Raw genomic sequence first — 18,614 nt, 5'->3', positions numbered from 1 at the left:
CATGGTTGAGCTATTTCAAAAGAACTATCACAGGAGTTCTCCTGTGGCACAGTGGGTTAAGAACCTGGTGTTGTCCCTGCACTGGCTTGGGTCACTGCTATGGCACAGGTTAGATCCCTGGCCCGGGAACTTCCACATGCCACAGGTGTGGCCAAAAAAGAAGAGAACTATCACAAAACAAATAAATGGCACCTAATCAAACTTACAAGCTTTTCACAGCAAAGAAAACCATAAACAAATAAAAAGAGGGAATGGGAGAACATATTTGTAAGGGCTCAACCTCCAAGATACATAAACAGCTCAACAACCAAAAAAACCCAAACAACCCAATTGAAAAATAGGCAGAAGAACTAAACAGACATTTCACCAAAGAGGACATACAGACGGCCAACTGGCACATGAAAAGATGCTCAGTCACTAATTATTAGAGAAATGCAAATCAAAACTAATCACACAGGTCAGAACGACCATCAGTAAAAAGGCTACAAGTAACAAACACTGGAGAGGGTGTGGAGAAAAGGGAAGCCTCCTACACTGTTGGTGGGAATAGAAGTTGGTGCAACCACTATGGAACACAGTATGGAGGTACATGCACCCCTATGTTCATAGCCAAAACTTGGAAACAACCTAAATGTCCCTCAACAGATGAAGAGATTAAGAAGATGTGAGAGATACACATGTACACAATGGAATACTACTCAGCCATAAAAAAGAACAAAATAATGCCATCTGCAGCAACATGGATGCAACCAGAGATTCTCATACTAAGTGAAGTTAGAGAAGGACAAGTACCACGTGGTCTCACTAACCTGTGGAATCTAAAATACGGCACAAATGAAGCTACTACAAAATAGAAACAGACTCACAGACATAAAGAACAGACTTGGGGTTGCCAAGGAGTGGTGGGGAGGGAGGAGGATGGACTGGGAGTTTGTGGTTAGTTGACGTGAACTACTGTATTTAGAAGGGAGAGACAACAAGGTCTTACTGCGTACAGCGCAGGGAACTCTAGCCAGTATCTCGGGATGATCCGTGACGGAAAAGAATGCAAAAAGAGTGTATATGAGCATGTAACTCTGTCACTTTGCTATGCAGCAGAAATTAGTACCACACTGTGTATCAACTACGCTTCAATAAATGAATAAGTAGTAAAGTCAACAGCCCCGTTAGCCTCTCGAAAAAAGGAAGCATCATCAAAATGAAGAATTTCCCCGTCTGCAGTCCGTCCCCCGAGGTCTGACCCTTAACACCCTCACCCTCTTCTCCCCAAATCCCAGAAAAGGAAGACGTTTGCCGACCGTAACCTAATGCTCATTTTGTACTCCACGCTTCTCATCTTAGGTAAACGCAGGGAAGCTTCTGGCATATGTCAGAGAAGAATTCTTCAAGGAAGGAAAAAGGGACAAGACGGCGAACCGCATGTCCTCACTGACCACGGCCGTCTACGAGACGGCCTCTTACTTGCAACTTATTTTTAAAAGAAACTAACTACAGTGAGATGATGGCAGGCATATGAGGCTTGTGCTTTAGAGGATTAGATCTCCTGATCTCTAGGAGTTGAAAGCTGAAGATTCTGAAACACTTGGAAACAAAAAACAAATGTCCATCTGAACAAAGATGAGTGTCTACTATCTATTTTGATGGGACAGTAAGTAGTTTCCCATAAAAGAGTGGTTCAGCATCATGTTACTGGCTCCAGGAAGCAAAGCGAATTTACAAGTGAGCCACTGTGAATAATTTACACAGCCACATGCAGACTCGAGGTCCCTTAACACAGCCAGTTTAAAAACACAGTATCTCTGCTGGTCCTATTTTTAGCGTAACTCCTTTCTGTATTACTTACCGGAATGTAATAGATGCCCATCTTGGGAGATTCGTTGGCAGTGAGAAGCATCCCTAAAAAGAAACACAATGAAAAAGGTAAACACACGGGGAAAAGAAACGTTCCCTTTTCTGTTTCACATGTGGCAGTGTGGGCGATGCTCGGAACAGGGCGTAGAGAAGAGCCGGGCCGGCAGCCAGGCACCGTCGGAGTCAGGTCCCTGACCCTCTGAGACAGGGTACCTTAAGTATCAGGAAGACCAGCTTCCCCATCTGCAAAGTGCCCAGGCCAGACTGGTTAGTGACCAGCTGGTTCCCACCATAAAGTGCTCAGGTCTGTATAAAGTTTGCCGTCATTTTTAAGAGGGCACGTTTTAAGCTTCAGGCATACAGATAAAATGTAGTTTTGATGTACTACATTTGATTATGATAATAACAAGGAAGTTAAGAAACAGCTTCTGGGAGTTCCTGTTGTGGCGCAGCAGAAATGAATCAGACTAGTATCCATGAGGATGCGGGTTCGATCCCTGGCCTCACTCAGTGAGTGAAGGATCCGGCATTGCCGTGAGCGGTGGTATAGACTGAAGATGCGGCTCGGATCCCATGCTGCCATGCTGCTGTGGCTGTTGTGTAGGCCAGTGGATATAGTTCCAACTCAACCCCTAGCCTGGGAACTTCTATATGCCCCGAGTGCAGTACTAAAAAGCAAAAAAAAAAAAAAAAAAAAAAGGCTTCTGTTAATCAGGAATCAAAGAACCAAGGTAAAAGTATTTCCCAAAAAATGTCACAGCAGAGTAGTACGTTTCCATTCAACTTTACACCCGAAGAGAAAACAAAATGACTTAAGGGGAAATGCTATGTGTAGCTACACTGGAAAAGACCTGTAAGCATCTAACAGCCCTGGAGTTCCCACCGTGGCTCAGCGCAAATGAATCTGACTTGTATCCATGAGGACGCAGGCTCCATCCCTGGCCTTGCTCAGTGGGTTAAGGATCCGGTGTTGCCGTGAACTCTGGTGTAGGTCGCATATGTGGCTAGGATCTGGCGTCGCTGCGGCTGTGGTGTAGGCCAGTGGCCTCAGCTCTGATTAGACCCCTAGCCTGGGAACCTCCACGTGCCACAGGTGCAGCCCTAAAAAGCAAAAAAACCAAAAACCAAAACAAACAAAAAACGCATCTAACACCCTTACTATCCAGAGATGATTCACTCACAAGCAATTTTTAACAGACTCATCAACCAGACAAGTGGTTAATAATTTCATCTGGGGATTAGTATTTTAAGAAAGTAAAAATGAAATAAAAGACAACTTTGTGGCATTCAATAATGATTTCCCTGTGACCCTGGCAGCAACGGTAACGTATCCACATCATTCTTTGCTACAGACCAGAGTGCTCAGATTATCTCAGTCTTGTTCTCAGTTCTCAGCCACAAATGCAACCCACTCCTCCCTCCACCCCAGGCCCCTTATGGGCCCTCAGTCCTTGCAGCCCCTGTTCCAGAATGATGCACTTTCAAAAAAACTGAAATCAGCAACCATGCGGGGAGTCCTTTACAATTTACAGAACTTTTATCTTTGTAACATTTTGTGTTAGTGAACATGCAACAACTCTCAAAACAAATACCATCCTTATTTGACATATCATTAAAAAATAAAGCTCAAAGTACTGTCTCATCACAAGCTAGAGAATTTTGGAGCCAAAATTCACACTTAAGAGCCCTCGTTTATAAATACTTTGACAGATCAAATTACAGTCATTAAATAAATCTATTTATAAAATATAATAGAAGAATCCACAGAGGAAAGACGTCTGAAATATCAGACTACATGGTCATAATTAAAGATACCAAATGCTAAGAACAGTGATTTGATTCCGTGATTTTAAATGCACTTTTCGTTGCTCTTCTGTTAATGCAAGAGCTTGTCAAAGGGATGATATTTAATGCTGTTAAGTGCAATAAAATGCTGAGATGGACGAGGTCCACTAACAGCCAGAAACAGGGACTTGGCGCTCCCTGAGCAGAACCCCGGCGTGTGCAGAGACTCGGGGCGGGGGGGACAAGCCCTGAACCGGGACCAGGCTCCACGAGGTACACACATGCACCACGAAGACACGCAAAGGAACAGACCGGGGCGGAGGAAAGCAAGAACATGCATCTAAATTAAAGCAAATCAAGAAGCAGAGACGTCCTCAATGCGGGTGGCCTCTGTAAAGTCTTTCATCTGAACATTTTTCTCGCCCTGGAAACAAATGCTCACTGAGGTCGTTTCAGGAGAAACCACCTCGACGGACTGCTGCTTCCCAAGCCTCTCGAACAGCACTGCAAAGCCTCTCCTAAACCGCTGGACGTGACCGGAGGAGAAGGTCTGGGGACTTGGGAGACATGTTACAACCAAAGAGCAGGTTCCTGCCAGAGACATCCCCTAAGCCTGGCTTCACGGGCGCAACCCTGGACGTTCGGCACGGAATGTTCTACGGGGAGACACCCACACCTACCAAACCACCGAAGAGGCGCTCATCTGATACGCGAAGAATTCCGACTGACTGCAGCCGATGGTTTCCTACGATGCAGCAGGACCTCACGTGGCCACATACAGACCATGACGCAAGCTGACCCACCACCAAACTAAAGCGGGAAAGGTCAGGATGGACACCAGCTATAAAGGAGAAAAATAACTTCACAAAGCCCAAAGAATATTAGACGCTTCTAACAAGAAAGAAGCAGGAAAACCACGCCAGGGAAAGAGTTGGTTCCGCAGAAACTAAGATGATCACAGGCAAGAGGGAAGCCAGCGGGCTACATCCACAGCTAAGAAAGTAGCCTCCAAGTCAGGAAATTTACTCAAGGTCCCCAAAAAGCTAGTAGGAGGAGCAGCTGATATTCTACTGACGTTAAAACCCATGGCACGTGGGCCCTAAAACTCCAATAACAGCTAAGAGAGAATGGAGAGGCTCCCCGCACGAGCAAATGAACCATGAAAAAGCAGACACAGCAACAGGAAAACATTTTCAATAGAATGTCGAATTGAAAGGCAAAAGACAATTACATATGTAGTGTGAGGACAATTTGAAAACATGAATGTCTGATTAACGTGACAAGAATTTCTCTAATGAGGAGTTCCCGTCGTGGTGCAGTGGTTAACGAATCCGATTAGGAACCATGAGGTTGCGGGTTCGGTCCCTGGCCTTGCTCAGTGGGTTAATGATCCGGCGTTGCCGTGAGCTGTGGTGTAGGTTGCAGACGCGGCTCGGATCCCGCGTTGCTGTGGCTCTGGTGTAGGCTGGGGCTATAGCTCCGATTCGACCCCTAGCCTGGGAACCTCCATATGCCGCGGGAGTGGCCCAAGAAATAGCAAAAAGCCAAAAAAAAAAAAATTTCTCTAATGAAAATGATACTCATGAAGAGATTGTAAATTTTCCCTTTAAATTTCCCTTATATTGATGTTTATTAGGGTTTCAACAGGAGCAGTATGAATTTTGAGAGGGAAGGCAGGCGTTCCTGTTGTGGCTCAGTGGAAAGGAACCCAACTGGTATCCATGAGGACGCGGGTTTGATCCTGGCCTCGCTCATAGGGTTAAGGATCCAGCGTCACCATGAGCTATGGTGTAGGCTGGCAGCTGTAGCTCCAATCTGACCCCTAGCCTGGGAACTACCATATGCCTCGGGTGTGGCCCTAAATAAATAGCAGTTCCCATCATGGCTCAGTGGTGAGTGAACCCGACTAGGAACCATGAGGTTTGGGGTTCGGTCCCTGGCCTCGCTCAGTGGGTTGAGGATCCGGCGTTGCCGTGAGCTGTGGTGTAGGTTGCAGACGAGGCTCGGATCCCGTGTGGCTGTGACTGCCTTAGGCCGGCGGCTACAGCTCTGATTAGACCCCTGGCCTGGGACCTCCATATGCCACAGGAGTGGCCCGAGAAAAGGCAAATAAATAAATAAATAATAATAAAAAAATAAATGAAAGCGAAGGCAAAGGTCATCAGCACCTGGAGTCAGGAGAACACGGCTGCGGGGGGAAGTAGTGGCGCAGAGGCCACGGCGCGCTGTGCGGGCCGCAGCGCTGTTCCCAGAGACAGAAGCGCGCACAGCTCTCCTCTGCCTGTGCTTCGAGGGCTCGAGGACTCACTGACGGTCACAGCTCAGAATCCAACAGCGCCTTAGGCCGCGACTAGTGCCCATGGGCTCCAGGGCCAGTGTGTGGACGGTGACTGAGCTGGGAGGTGCGGCAGCCGAGGGGAAGGACCTCCAAACCTACAGCCAGCCGACGCTGCAGCGAGATGCAACGTGCGACCCTTTCTCTACTAATGCCTTTTTATGGGATTTTACTCACATATTCGCCAGCAATGGCTTGGAAATTTGAAAGCCAAGCCCTGGTCCTGCACCAGACCCTTCTAAGCAGCACTGCAGCAGCTCTGTGCAGACAGGCCGGGAGCTGCCTGCGCCCAAGGGCGAAGGCCAGGCGCTCCCGCCGCCGCCGCCGCCCCACGGTCACCACTCCGGGCAGAGCGTGTGATCCACCGACCCGGGCACCCAGGGTCAGGCGGCTGACAGAACAGCTTTTCTCTCTCTGTACCCAGAGGCTGCCGACAGAGAAGAAAAGGCCCTTCACGGCGAACAGGACAGGCCGTCTGCAACAGCCCTGGAAGGCAGGTGAGACAAGAGGCGGGCTCATGTATATAATTACGAGGCCTGAATTAGGTCTCTTGGCGAGGAAATCGCCTTTCCTCCCCACCAGGGCTTCGGGGACTCGCCATCCCGACTCCCCAGGGCGGGGCAGGGGCCTCTCGGGCCCCGACCTGCCGAGCGGCTGTCCCAGCAGCCAGAGCAGGTGCGCGGAGCCAGGAGGCGGGTCCGTTTCTGCGCGTCCTGAGCAGCCTTCGTACTAGAAACACATGACGAAACAGCACCCGTGATTCGGCGTTCATCACTCCCACATGAGTAAGTGAAAAGGTAAAGAAGGCAGGCCCCGGCTTTCCCCAACTGTGACTGAGCGCGCTGTGAGTAAGCAAAACCCTCAAGAGCAGCGTTACAGGGAAAAGAGCGGAAAGCCGGGGACGCCAGCCAGGCCTGGGAGCCAAGCGTGCCCGCCACAAACCCCAACGGAGCAGCGGAGGCCCCGCCTTCCCGGGCGTGCCAGCTCGTGCCATCGCCTCTTTGGCTGGGTTTCCTGTCTGATTAACCTCTTACAAGTTATCTGACAGTAAAGTCTTTCCTCTGTCCAAACCTTCACTCTTAAAATTTCTCCCTCCAGAAAAGGGTACTTTGTAATGGGGAGATGGGGTGGCCACACAAAGGCAGCCTCTGGCTCTGGGATGGCAGGTGGGATGGGATGCGATCCACACGGAGGACCCAGCCGCCCCGTGCAGCACCCTTGTCCGAAAGATTTAACCTACGGTGCATGAAGCCATCAGAGTTAACGTCCATTTTGGGAAAAAACCATCGGGGCCAGAGGAACAAGCTGAAGCACACCAGGATGGCCTAGCGGTTTCAGATGCAGCGTCGTCACTGCCATGGCTCGGGTTCCACCCGTGGCCCGGATGCAGCCCCCCAAAAAAGGACATCATAAAAAACAATCACAGGAATCCAGGACACAGGACCTCCTAAAAGACTACAGACCTGGTCATCATTGCAAAACTCATGGAGGAGGCGAAAAAAGGATGGGAGATCACTCTGGTTTGAAAGAAACAAAAGGCCCAACAACTAAATGCAATTCACAACCTCGATTAAATCCTAGTTCCAAAAAATGACCTGAAAAAAGGCACGTGGAGAACAATCAAGGAGACGGTAAATGGACTGAAGAAGGGGTTATCAGGAAGTGACCGTTCCCTTCGCAGGTGGGACAACGGCATCTTTGATGCTAGGAGAAACCTCTAGCGTCAAGGCAGAGATCAAGGCTGCACCTGGTGCCCACAGCCTAGATGCCTTGCACCTGCCCAGCATCCTAAACTGTCAAAGCTTTCTGCGTCCAGGCCAGCGCTGCCCAACAGAAATCTCGTGCGAGCCACATCTGTGACTTGCATTTTTCTGGGAGACACCTGTAAAAAATCTTTGGAGTTCCTGGTGGTTCAGCAGGTTAAGGATCTGGCACTGTCAATACTGTGGCTTGGGCCACTGCTGGGGCACAGGGTTTAATCCCCAGCCTGGATGTGCCCCCAAAATCTTTTTAAACAGGTGAAGTTAATTTATATATATTGACCAAAACGTGTTTACTTCAGCATGCAATCAATATAAAAAATTTAGGATTTACTTCACATTCTTTTTTTTTCTAATAAAATGTCTTTGAAGCCTGGTGTATATCTCACATGTAGAGCATGGCTCAATTCAGCTCAGTCACTCCGCAAGTGCTCGGTGGCCACACGTGGCTCCTGGCTCCCCAGCTGGTCGGCACAGGTCGAGAACTTCTCTCTCTCTCATCCCTGTCTGTCCTTGTCAAACCCCCACTCCCCCAGTCCAGCTAAACTCTTGTTCCAACTTTAGTTTCACCGGGTTTTACTCCTGTTGGTGCTTACAGCCCAGACCCCGTTTCAGATCATTCGATATCCTCGCACTCGGACCCCGGCATCGAAGGCAGCAACTCCACGCATCACAATGCCACTCACCTTCACGACTATGAGACCCCGTCCCAACTCTGGCCGATGAAAGGCCAACTACAAGGATGCAGAAGGCCACCTCTCCCTTGGGAGTGGACCATGTCGCCAAGACAGAGCCTGGGCTCCAGAGTCAGGAACGGCCGCCTCTCATTGAGATGCCGCAACACACCAGCTAGGTGACCAGCCCTGGGCAAAAAACCGCAGCTTTCTCTTCTCCAAAGATTTAAGAGAAGGGAAGGGGGGTGTGGGTGATATGCGCCACCGACTACAAAGGGGTCTTAGAAAGATGACATAATACTGCCGCGTCCATCACTGAGACTGGCAGTGCAGCACCGCCCAGCGCCGAGTCTGCTCCTGCCTCCGCTTCTGTGCCACTTCGTACCTGCTAAGCGATGCCCTCGGCATCCCTTCCCTCTCGGCTTCTCTACTTCAGCCGCCGCTGGTTCTTTCATTGTCCCTGTCCGCTCCTAGGAGCTGCCGGGCTGGCTCTTCCTTCTCGTTTCCCTCTAAAGGTCCTGCTCATGTCGGGTCTCCCCATTGTCCCCAACGGTCTCGTCTCCTTCATTCCCTGCTTCTCTGGGATGTGACCTCTGTGGACCAAACCGTGTGTGCAGACCTGCTTTTCTACTGTCGCTGGACGTGGCTCCCAGGGGGAGGCTTCACAACCACTTTGGAAGCATGTTCCAAATAACACTTCTGGGCTCTCCCCCGAGACACCCAGGGCCAGTACCCCTGGTAGGAGGCCAAGGACCCCGTCCTTTGTAAAAAGCTCCCAGGTCATACTGGTGGGCAGCCAGCTCTGAGACCCTCTGTGAGCCACTGCCACCGTCCCACTGCCTCCTCATATTCAAATGCTCCAAGAAAACAACCTTTCTCTCCAAAAGTGCTCCCAATCGCAGCCCAGAATATCGCCTCCTGCTCAGTTTAGTTCAGAACTGACCTGCTTTTACAAGATGGACAGAACAGCCTTCTGAAAGCAGGGTCGGAAGAGATCTCGACCACAAACAACGCCCGGCCATTCGGCATCTCCTTCCTGGACCCCGCCCACCCCCACGGCCCGGGCCCCACCTGCCTCCCGCCTCACTCCTCCCAGAAGCCACGGCAGCTCCACCGTGTATCCTGCTGGGTCCCAGGCCATCCCTGCCCTCCTGACACTGTCCCCTCGTGTGGAGCTCCTCACCTCCAACTCTGCCCATCACATCTCACCAGCCCTGCAAACCCGGTACAAATAAAAACCTCACTGTCTCAGCTGACACCATCGCCCCCCATGCAGTCCCAGTGCTGTTTACACAGACAACAGAACTTCTCCCGCTCTGCCTTGCATCCCGCCATCAGAATTATCTGTGTACAACCCTGCTTGAGAATGGGAAGTATTCTCGTTTTCGCTCGTTCCCCAAAATTCTTGGAATTTGCCTGGAAGGTGTTGTTAAATCCCGAAACCTACCATGTAATTTACTGAGCAGCAGGCACCAGCGAATGTACCAAACCCATGGCCTCATGAGCCTGGTGGATCATCAGGCAAATCCCTAACCTCAATTTCCACACACGATTACTAATCACATAAAAGGCTAAAAAGCACACACGAAAATAGCACCTCACCTGCCACCGACCTATAGACTGTTACCAGTTTCTACTAATAGCTGGGCTGGCTGAGAACTGAGTCACCGGCAGTGTCATTTTCTGAGTCATCCACACCACTTCCTGCTCTTAATTTTTTAAGAAAATATAATATCCAAGAATTGTCCCAACCAAGCCAAACCCTGTCTTAAGAAATAAAATGAGTCTGAAACCCAATAAGGCCTAGCCCAGATTTATTTCATGGAAGAGCCCACTGCTGGGCAATGCATACCTGAGTTGGGATAGAGGCAGACATCATTAATGTCATGTTCTGGCTCCAAGGAAGTAAATATTTTTCCCTAAAAGAGTAAGCAAAAAGGAATGATTAAAACAGTCCACAAGGAAAACAACTTTTGGCAACGTGATACACAGGAAAGAAGCTGAAGACCTCACCTAGCTCCCCTGCACCTCCTGACGTGAACAGAGAAAACCACCTCATTAGCCATGACAGCAGTGAATGGGCGCTCCCACTGCGGGGCCGTGGTTTAAGGATACGGTGTGGCTGCAGCTGTGGCTTAGGTCGCAGCTGCAGCTCAGATTCAACCCCTGGCCCAGGAACTACCATATCCTGCAGGTGTGGCCCATAAAATAAATAGATAGACAGATAGACAAGTAAATAAAACCACAGAATTTAAGCACCAAAAAAATCTTAGAGAATTTCTTTTATCGACTTCTCAAATCCTCTCATTTTACAGACAAAGAAACAGAGGCCTGGAGGGAGAAGTGATTTATCTAAGAAAATGCAAACTTTTAAAGATAATGCCTACGCAACAGGAAAGGGTAAGTTTTAAAATAAAGTTGTACATCAACTTACAAAAAAAATTCTTGTAAGCTTAGAATTCCCACTGTGGCTCAGCGGGTTAAGAACCCGACTAGTATCCATGAGGATGCAGGTTCGATCCCTGGCCTCGCTCAAGGGATTAAGGATCCAGTGTTGCCGAAAGCTGTAGTGTAGCGTGGATTTGGCGCTGCTGTGGCTATGGCACAGGCCAATAGCTGCAGCTCTGATTCAGTCCCTAGCCTAGGAACTTCCATATGCCACAGGCGTAGCCCTATTAAGAAAAAAAGAAAAAAAGATTCCCATAATCTGGAAAATACCTCTGAGTTACACCTGTCCTCAACGAAACCAAAGAGATGATCAACACGGGAAAATGAGGGCACCAGGTGCCATGCCTGGGTCTCATGGGGACTTGAGGGGTCCAATAGGACAGCATGAAATGACTTACAAATCCTCTAGGTACACAAAGGATTAGTCACTACATAGTGAAGGCCAAAGTATTTTTAGTTTACATGTAGGAGAAACATGCTATATTTTTAAAAATTAAGAGAAGTTAAGGAAAAGAAGAAAGACGAGACGAAGATGGAAGTGGAGAGAGGTGACGAGAAAGATGAACAAGGAAAGCCAGTCCAGCACAACGCGGCATCGGGGTCTAGGGAAGAAGGTGGGTTTCGTCATTTCTACATCAAACCTACAGCAACAACTGCAACGCGGTTTTCGGAACCGACGCTCAAGGCCTCCGCCAGCTCTCGTCTTGCATTTACTAGCTCATTAGGGCAGGCTCCCTGACAAAGCGGGGGAACAATTAAGACATTGATTTCTGGAGTTCCCGTCGTGGCTCAGTGGTTAACGAATCCGACTAGGAGCCATGAAGTTGCGGCTTTGATCCCTGGCCTCGTTCAGTGGATTCAGGATTTGGCACTGCTATGAGCTGTGGTGGAGGTCGCAGATGCGGCTCGGATCTGGCATTGCTGTGTCTGTGGTGTAGGCGGGCGGCTACAGCTTCGATTAGACCCCTAGCCTGGGAACCTCCATATGCCTCAAGTGCAGCCCTAGAAAAGACAAAAAGACAAAAAGACATAAAAAAAAAACAAAAAAAAACCCCACTGATTTTGTCCACAATGAAAAACACTAGCCGGGTTCCATCAAGACAATGAAACTCACACAGCTGCCTCCCTTTCGTCTCACATTCCTGCTGAAACAAAAAGTGGCTGCCCACCCCCCGCCTCTCGGAAAATGAATTAAAAAGAAAAAAGGGACACTTTTGGAATAAAGATGCTAAGTTTGTAATCCATAAATGCGAAGACTCGTAAAAGCAATTGCTCCGCTGAATGACTCTCCTCCTATAGATGATGAGCTCATCTCCTACTGTCCTCGCAAAATACTCAGGATTTAAAAGGAAAAAGGAAAAGCCCAAGGAAGGTCAAAGCCGGCAGCAGAGGGTTTTGTTACTTTGTAAATGACACTGAGAAGGGGAGGAAACACCAAATATTTTTAAGGAAATACTACTTGTAAGAAAAACACTGTAAGAAGTGATTGTAAAGGTGTCATACCTAAAATTCAATGGTGTGAGATGGGGAAAAGAGAAATTTGAGACATCATAATACTGAGGTGGAACGAGCGGGAGTACGGCTCATAAAACTTTCCTAAGGTTGTAAGAGAGCCTCAAGATCTAGGGGTTTTTTTCACAAATCAATTTTTTTTTCCTTTCTTTTTAGGGCTGTACCTGCAGCATATGGAAGTTCCTGGACTAGGGGTTGAACTGGAGCTGCAGCTTCAGGCCTACACCACAGCCACAGCAACATGGGATCTGAGCCGCACCTGTGACCTATGCCGCAGCTCACAGCAGTGCTGGATCCTCAGTCTACTGAGCAAGGTCAGGGATCAAACCCACATCCTCATGGACACTGTCGGGTCCTTAACCCTCGGAGCTGCAACAGGAATTCCAAGGTCAATTTCTTTAAACAATGGTTTACTCTCTACCTAATATGTAAAAATGCATGCTAATTCTGGCAAATGAGGACAATTTCTTAACAGGAAGGAGACCCTCCTGACTGCTCTGAATATGCGTATTACCTGTATCTCTCCTGAAGTACCTGACTTCCAAAGAAGTTTCCAAATAGTTAGTACTTCTTTCTCAAGAACTCACATAACTCAAGAAAGGCCACAGAAAAAAAAGGAACGTTAGGAAAATGGGCAAATAAGTCATTTTAATAAGAAAAAAAATACATACTGAGTTCTTATTCCACATTTTGATAATCCGTGAGTCGGCAGACAAAATCAAATCTAATGAATCCTGGAAATGAACTGATTTAATGGGCAGCCCATATTGGTGATCCTTAACTAGCAATGGTTTATCAGATCGAAGATCATACAACAAAACCTGAAAGGGAAAGAAAAATGTTATTTTTGTTTCAACAGATTATAAACATTTATTTAAAAAAAAAAAAAAAAACACCTTGGAGTTCCCGTCATGGCGCAGTGGTTAACGAAGCTGACTAGGAACCATGGGGTTGCAGGTTCCATCCCTGGCCTTGCTCAGTGGGTGAAGGATCCGGCCTTGCCATGAGCTGTGGTGTGGGTCGCAGACTCGGCTCGGATCCCGAGGTGCTGTGGCTGTGGCGTAGGCCACAGCTCCAATTCGACCCCTAGCCTGGGAACCTCCATATGCTGTGGGAGCAGCCCTAGAAAAGGTAAAAAGACAAAAAACAAAACAAAACAAAACAAAAAACCAAAACCTCTTAGAACTTAGAATGATGGCTGCCATTTGTTTCATCACCTTTTTTTGTCACCACAATGAATACCCTCACTCAAGACTCTAAAATCAGCCGGCAAAAATACTGCAGAAAAATCTCCTCGATTCCCCTTCCAGTACATAGCTTCGTGAATGCAATCCTGAGAGTAATTTTCAGGCACGCTGGGCGTGAGAACCGCTCAGACACAGCCAGCAAGGAGCCCAGAGGAAAGGAAAGCACACGCCAAGTCGTGTCACTCGGGAAGGAAGTCAAGAGGGCCATTCCGCACCAGGCACTGTCACAGCAAACTGACGGGACCAAGAACGAGAGGCAGGATGCAGACAGGCCTGGGAGATTCAGGACAGTGGAGCTCCCGCCCTGCCGGCCGCCCAGTCTCGGAGGCGGAGGCTCGGGTGGGCTCGAGACTCGGCTCCACCTGTAACCCGCCCCCCCCCACGGCCCAGGAAGGCCCCACTGCTGGGGGGGTACTGGCCATGATACTGCTGTGTAAGAGGTGCCGAGGCCCGCCCTCACCCACGACGGACGGCCCAGCACGTGCACTTCGCGAAGCTGCCAGAGCCTGAGACCCTCGCCGAGCCCGTCTTTGCGCGCTGGCCCCCAGCTGTGAGGGTCGAGGCTCGTCCAGCTGGGGGGCCCTTTGCGCTGAGCAGCAGATCCACCTAATTAAGGTCCGTGACGACAAGAAACGAGGGGAGCGGGTCGGCCTCTGCAAAGCCGACAGCTGGGGGAAGCCCGGCCAAGTGGCTGGTTGCCACTGCGCGGTGGTGGCGAAGGACCCCGGCAAAGGGTCTCAGGCCAAGGATGCCATCGAGGAGTACTTCAGACGCAAGGAACGACCAAACAGAAGAACTGGCTCTTAAAGAAATCAGAAAAAGACAGATGGTGGAGGCAGGACTTTTGGGGGAGGGCAGGGGTCTCTCTGAGCCGGGTCAGGACAGGCAAGGGTCCCGGAGAGCGGGACCTCAGCCCCAGGTGGCGGATCCCCTCTAGACCAGGGCGGCCGAGGGAGAACCTCTACTGGCAACCGAGTTCAGCCCGGCACTGAGGTCAGAACAAACTCACGAGCGTGGGCTCTGCCCTGAAGGAAGAGAGGAAAGACAACATCCAACCCCGGGGCTCCTGCAGTCCAAGTCCTCAGACGCGCGCCTGCTGAGGGAGCTCCATTGAGGGTGCTGCGCGTAACAGCACCGGGTCAAAAAAGAGGCTCCTTGAGCAAATATTTTTTGGATGCTTACTTACGGAACACGCTTTTCACCTACAGGAATTTTCAGAGCCTTCAACATATATTGAAATACAGTATAAATCTCGCAGAGTAGGAAGGCATCTGGAGAATTCTAAACTTCTCTGACCACAGAACTCGGTTCCACACACTCTGAAAAGCACTGTTCTAACCACAGGCAAGAGAACGTCGGGGGCATGTCCCACCGCAGCTTTAGCTCGAGAGACTCTCAGACCAACCATTAAGGCCAGAACTAGAATTTCTCAAGAAACTGAAAGAACACAGCCTGCCGGACAACCCTCTTCTCTGGCCAAAACAATAAGGCCTTATTTTCTGCTGCCTTAGCAACAGATATGTGAACGTTTCCCATGATACAAACCCGCCTCTGAAACAGTAACTGAAGGAGTTCCTGTCATGGCTCAGGGGAAACCAATCTGACTAGTATCCATGAGGATGAAGGTTCGATCCCTGGCCTCGCTCAGGGGGTTAAGGATGTGACGTTGCCATGAGCTGTGGTGTAGGTCGAAGATGCAGCTTGGATCCTGTGTTGCTGTGGCTGTGGTGTAGGCCAGCAGCTGCAGCTCTGATTCGACCCCTAGCCTGGGAACTTCCACATGCTGCAAGTGCAGCCCTAAAAAAAAAAAAACAAAAAAACAACAACAACAACAACAACACACACACACACAATAATGTAACATAACACAGCATAAAATAAGACAGTAACTTGAGTGTGAAGTTTCTGACTTAAACATATTTACCTGCCCCGTGGAGGTTCCAACTGCCATGGTCAAGGCACCATTGAATTTCAGAGCAGAGATTGTTGGTAAACTGTTTATCCTAAAAGGCAAAATATTCACGTTCCATGCATTTATGACCAAACTTGCTTCCAAGTAACAAATTCGTTTTTACTCGACACTTCAATTCTCATGGGAAAAGCACATTTCTAGTCTTCCGTTTAAAAGTTATCTTCTTTAAAAGCTCTTAAATATCCTCAAAGTAGGTACAAACAAAAAAATGTTTCTGAAAATATAAAACCAATTGAAAGCATCAGTACGCCAACACCTTTCACTCTGATTAAACCAGGACGGTATTTACAGAAACATCACCATTTTTGCTTAAGAGGAAATAATTTTCTAATTGGACATGAGCATAACCATTTTCCTTCGGGGGGGGGGCCCTCACCCACTGGATGTGGAAGTTCCCAGGCCAGGGAATGAACTCTCGCCACAGCCGTAATCAGAGTCCCAGCAGTAACAATACCAGATCCTTAACCTGCTGAGCCACCAGGGAACTCCCACCAATTTCATTTTTCAAGTTAGCAATGTCAAGCTAAAACAACAGACCAGTCCCCAGATGGGGACCTAGTACCTCTAAAAGTGATAGCATGATGGAAGTTCATGGCTATGACTCTGGAATAGGCTTCTCACTCAGTAAGCAAGAGTAATGCTCCGTGGTGGAGAGGGCCCTGGGTGACAAGTCAGAAGTGGGCAGTAGTCCTGATTTCAATACATATTGTCTGTGTCCTTGGACCAGGACCTACGGCCCAGGCCGCCACCTGCCGGCATCCACGAGTCTCTTACGCCACCTAAAGCCTTGGCCTGCACCCACAGGGAAGCATCAGCGGGAGCCTGGAGGCCTCTCGGCCACATCACTTTCAGTCGATTCCTCTTCATTCATTTCTTGGTGCTCTAATTCCTACCAAGCTCTATTTTTACTTGATAGATATCCTTGGGCTCCTTCTGACATTTTAATCTCACTGACATGGGACGGCCGCCTGAGGCTCTGGAGGGCGGGAGAAGGTGCATCTGCACGTGCGGCGACTGTTCAACTGCTGTTCCTTTCCCGTCAGGCAATGCAGCAACGGGTGCCCCAAGCCTTAAGAACACATGCGCTGTTTCATCCAGAAATCCAAACTCTTGATATTTTTTCTCAGGAAATAATCACAGATGTGACCGTGTGATTAAGGTGGAGCAAGAGAAAACCCTAAGTTTCCTTCGGGCACCAAGAGTGGCCTGTTTCTTAAAACAGACCTGTCTGTGTACACGCAAAAGTCATTTTTACTTCCTTTTGTGTATTTGTGAAACCGCTTAGTATCTTTTTACACTAAGTACAAATCATTTTTACAAAATAACTTTTTAAAACTTTTAAGAAATAAAATAACCTCCATGAGTTCCCGTTGTAGCTGAGCAGGTTGAGAACCCGACTAGTAACCATGAGGATATAGGTTTGATCCCTGGCCTCGCTCAGCAGGATCTCCAATTCAGCCCCTAGCCTGGGACCTTCCATATGCCCCAGGAGGGGCCCTAAAGAAACAAAAAAAAACCTCCCCCATGACATCATGACAGCTGAAAAATGCCCTATTCCCAAGGGCAAGAGGCCACTGAAAACTTTTATACATCAATATTCAATTTTAAAAAGCAAAAGACCACAGAAAAGAAACTCATGGACTTGGAGAATAGATGTGTGGCTGCCAAGGGGGAGTGGGAGGGAGTGGGATGGACTGGGAGCCTGGGGTTAAGAGATGCAGACTATTTATTGCCTTGGGAATGGATTAGCAATGAGATCCTGCTGTGCAGCAGTGGGAACTATGTCCAGTCACTCATGATGGAGCCTGATAATGGGAGAAAACAGAATGGGTACATGTACAAGTAACTGGGTCACCATGCTGTACAGGAGAAAAAAAAACTGTACTGGTGAAATAACAATTACAAAAAATTAATAAAAACAAACTACAACAAAAGAAAAAAACAAAAATAAAAACGCAAAAGAATAAATACGCCTATGTTTCAAGACCACACTTTTTTATTTTTCCTTCCTTAATTTCTATGTTACTTCTACTGCAGTCATTAAACTTAAAATAGAAATAGCCTTAGGACATACTGCAAATAACTCCTGCTGGCCTGCTTTCTTTTTTATTATTTTTGTCTTTTTAGGGCCAAATCCACGGCATATGGAGGTTCCCAGGCCAAGGGTCTAATCGGACCTGTAGCCGCCGGCCTCCACCACAGCCACAGCAACGCCAGATCCGAGCCACATCTTCCACCTACACCACAGCTCATGGCAACGCCAGATCCTTAACCCACTGATAGAGGCCAGGGATCGAACCCACAACCTCTTGGTTCCTAGTCGGCGCCACGGCAGGACCTCCCCTGGCCTGCTTTCTTAAATGACTTTTTCAAGATGAAACAATTATTGACAGAGCCTGTATTAGAACACGAGTCTCTTTATTCTAATTCAAAGACAAACTGGGGAGTTCCCGTTGTGGCGCAGTGGAAATGAACTCGACTAGGAACCATGAGGCTGCGGGTTCGATCCCTGGCCTTACTCAGTGGGTTAAGGATCCGGCACTGCCATGAGCTGTATAGGTCAAAGACTCCGCTCGGATCTTGCGTTGCTGTGGCTGTGGTGTAGGCTGGCAGCTACAGCTCCAATTCAACCCCTAGCCTGGGAACCCCCATATACCTCGGGTGTGGCCCTAAAAAGCAAAAATAAGTAAATAAATAATTAAATTAAATTTAAAGAAAAACAAAGACAAGCTGATATTTAAGAGAGAGAGAAAACTAAGCGCTCTGCTTCCTAGGGAGTGGGTCAATATCTTCCAGTTAAAACTGATTTCCTCCTTTCTAAAAATAAGGACGTTTCTGATTCATTTGCTCTCACACCTATAAGATGAAATACGACCAAGCATTTTCCACTGGTTTATTCTACTAACAGAGAAGCTCATAAAATTCAGTAATCTGCATATTTATGTTTTATGAGTTTTTGTCTGTGTACATTTCACAATAAAAATGTCTAATTAGTTCTGAAAAGGAAAAGCAAATGTAGAAAGATGGAAC

General features: G+C 48.3%; 1 protein-coding gene across 1 annotated transcript in view; it reads right to left on the bottom strand.

Annotated features, from left to right (window-relative positions):
• NOL10 (nucleolar protein 10) overlaps positions 1-18,614 on the bottom strand; it is a 94,094-nt gene that overhangs the window by 52,745 nt on the left and 22,735 nt on the right. The window contains exons 10-13 of the mRNA XM_047782655.1: positions 15,537-15,615; positions 13,037-13,186; positions 10,258-10,324; positions 1,844-1,896 (exon numbers count right to left, since the gene is read on the bottom strand). Of these exons, the coding sequence (XP_047638611.1) occupies positions 1,844-1,896; positions 10,258-10,324; positions 13,037-13,186; positions 15,537-15,615 (349 nt within the window). The remainder of the gene's footprint in view (positions 1-1,843; positions 1,897-10,257; positions 10,325-13,036; positions 13,187-15,536; positions 15,616-18,614) is intronic.

The sequence above is a fragment of the Phacochoerus africanus genome, chromosome 5, assembly GCF_016906955.1.
Source record: "Phacochoerus africanus isolate WHEZ1 chromosome 5, ROS_Pafr_v1, whole genome shotgun sequence".
Lineage (NCBI taxonomy): Eukaryota > Metazoa > Chordata > Mammalia > Artiodactyla > Suidae > Phacochoerus > Phacochoerus africanus.
Note: the sequence above shows the minus strand (reverse complement) of the source record. Positions and strands in the feature narration are given on the sequence as shown.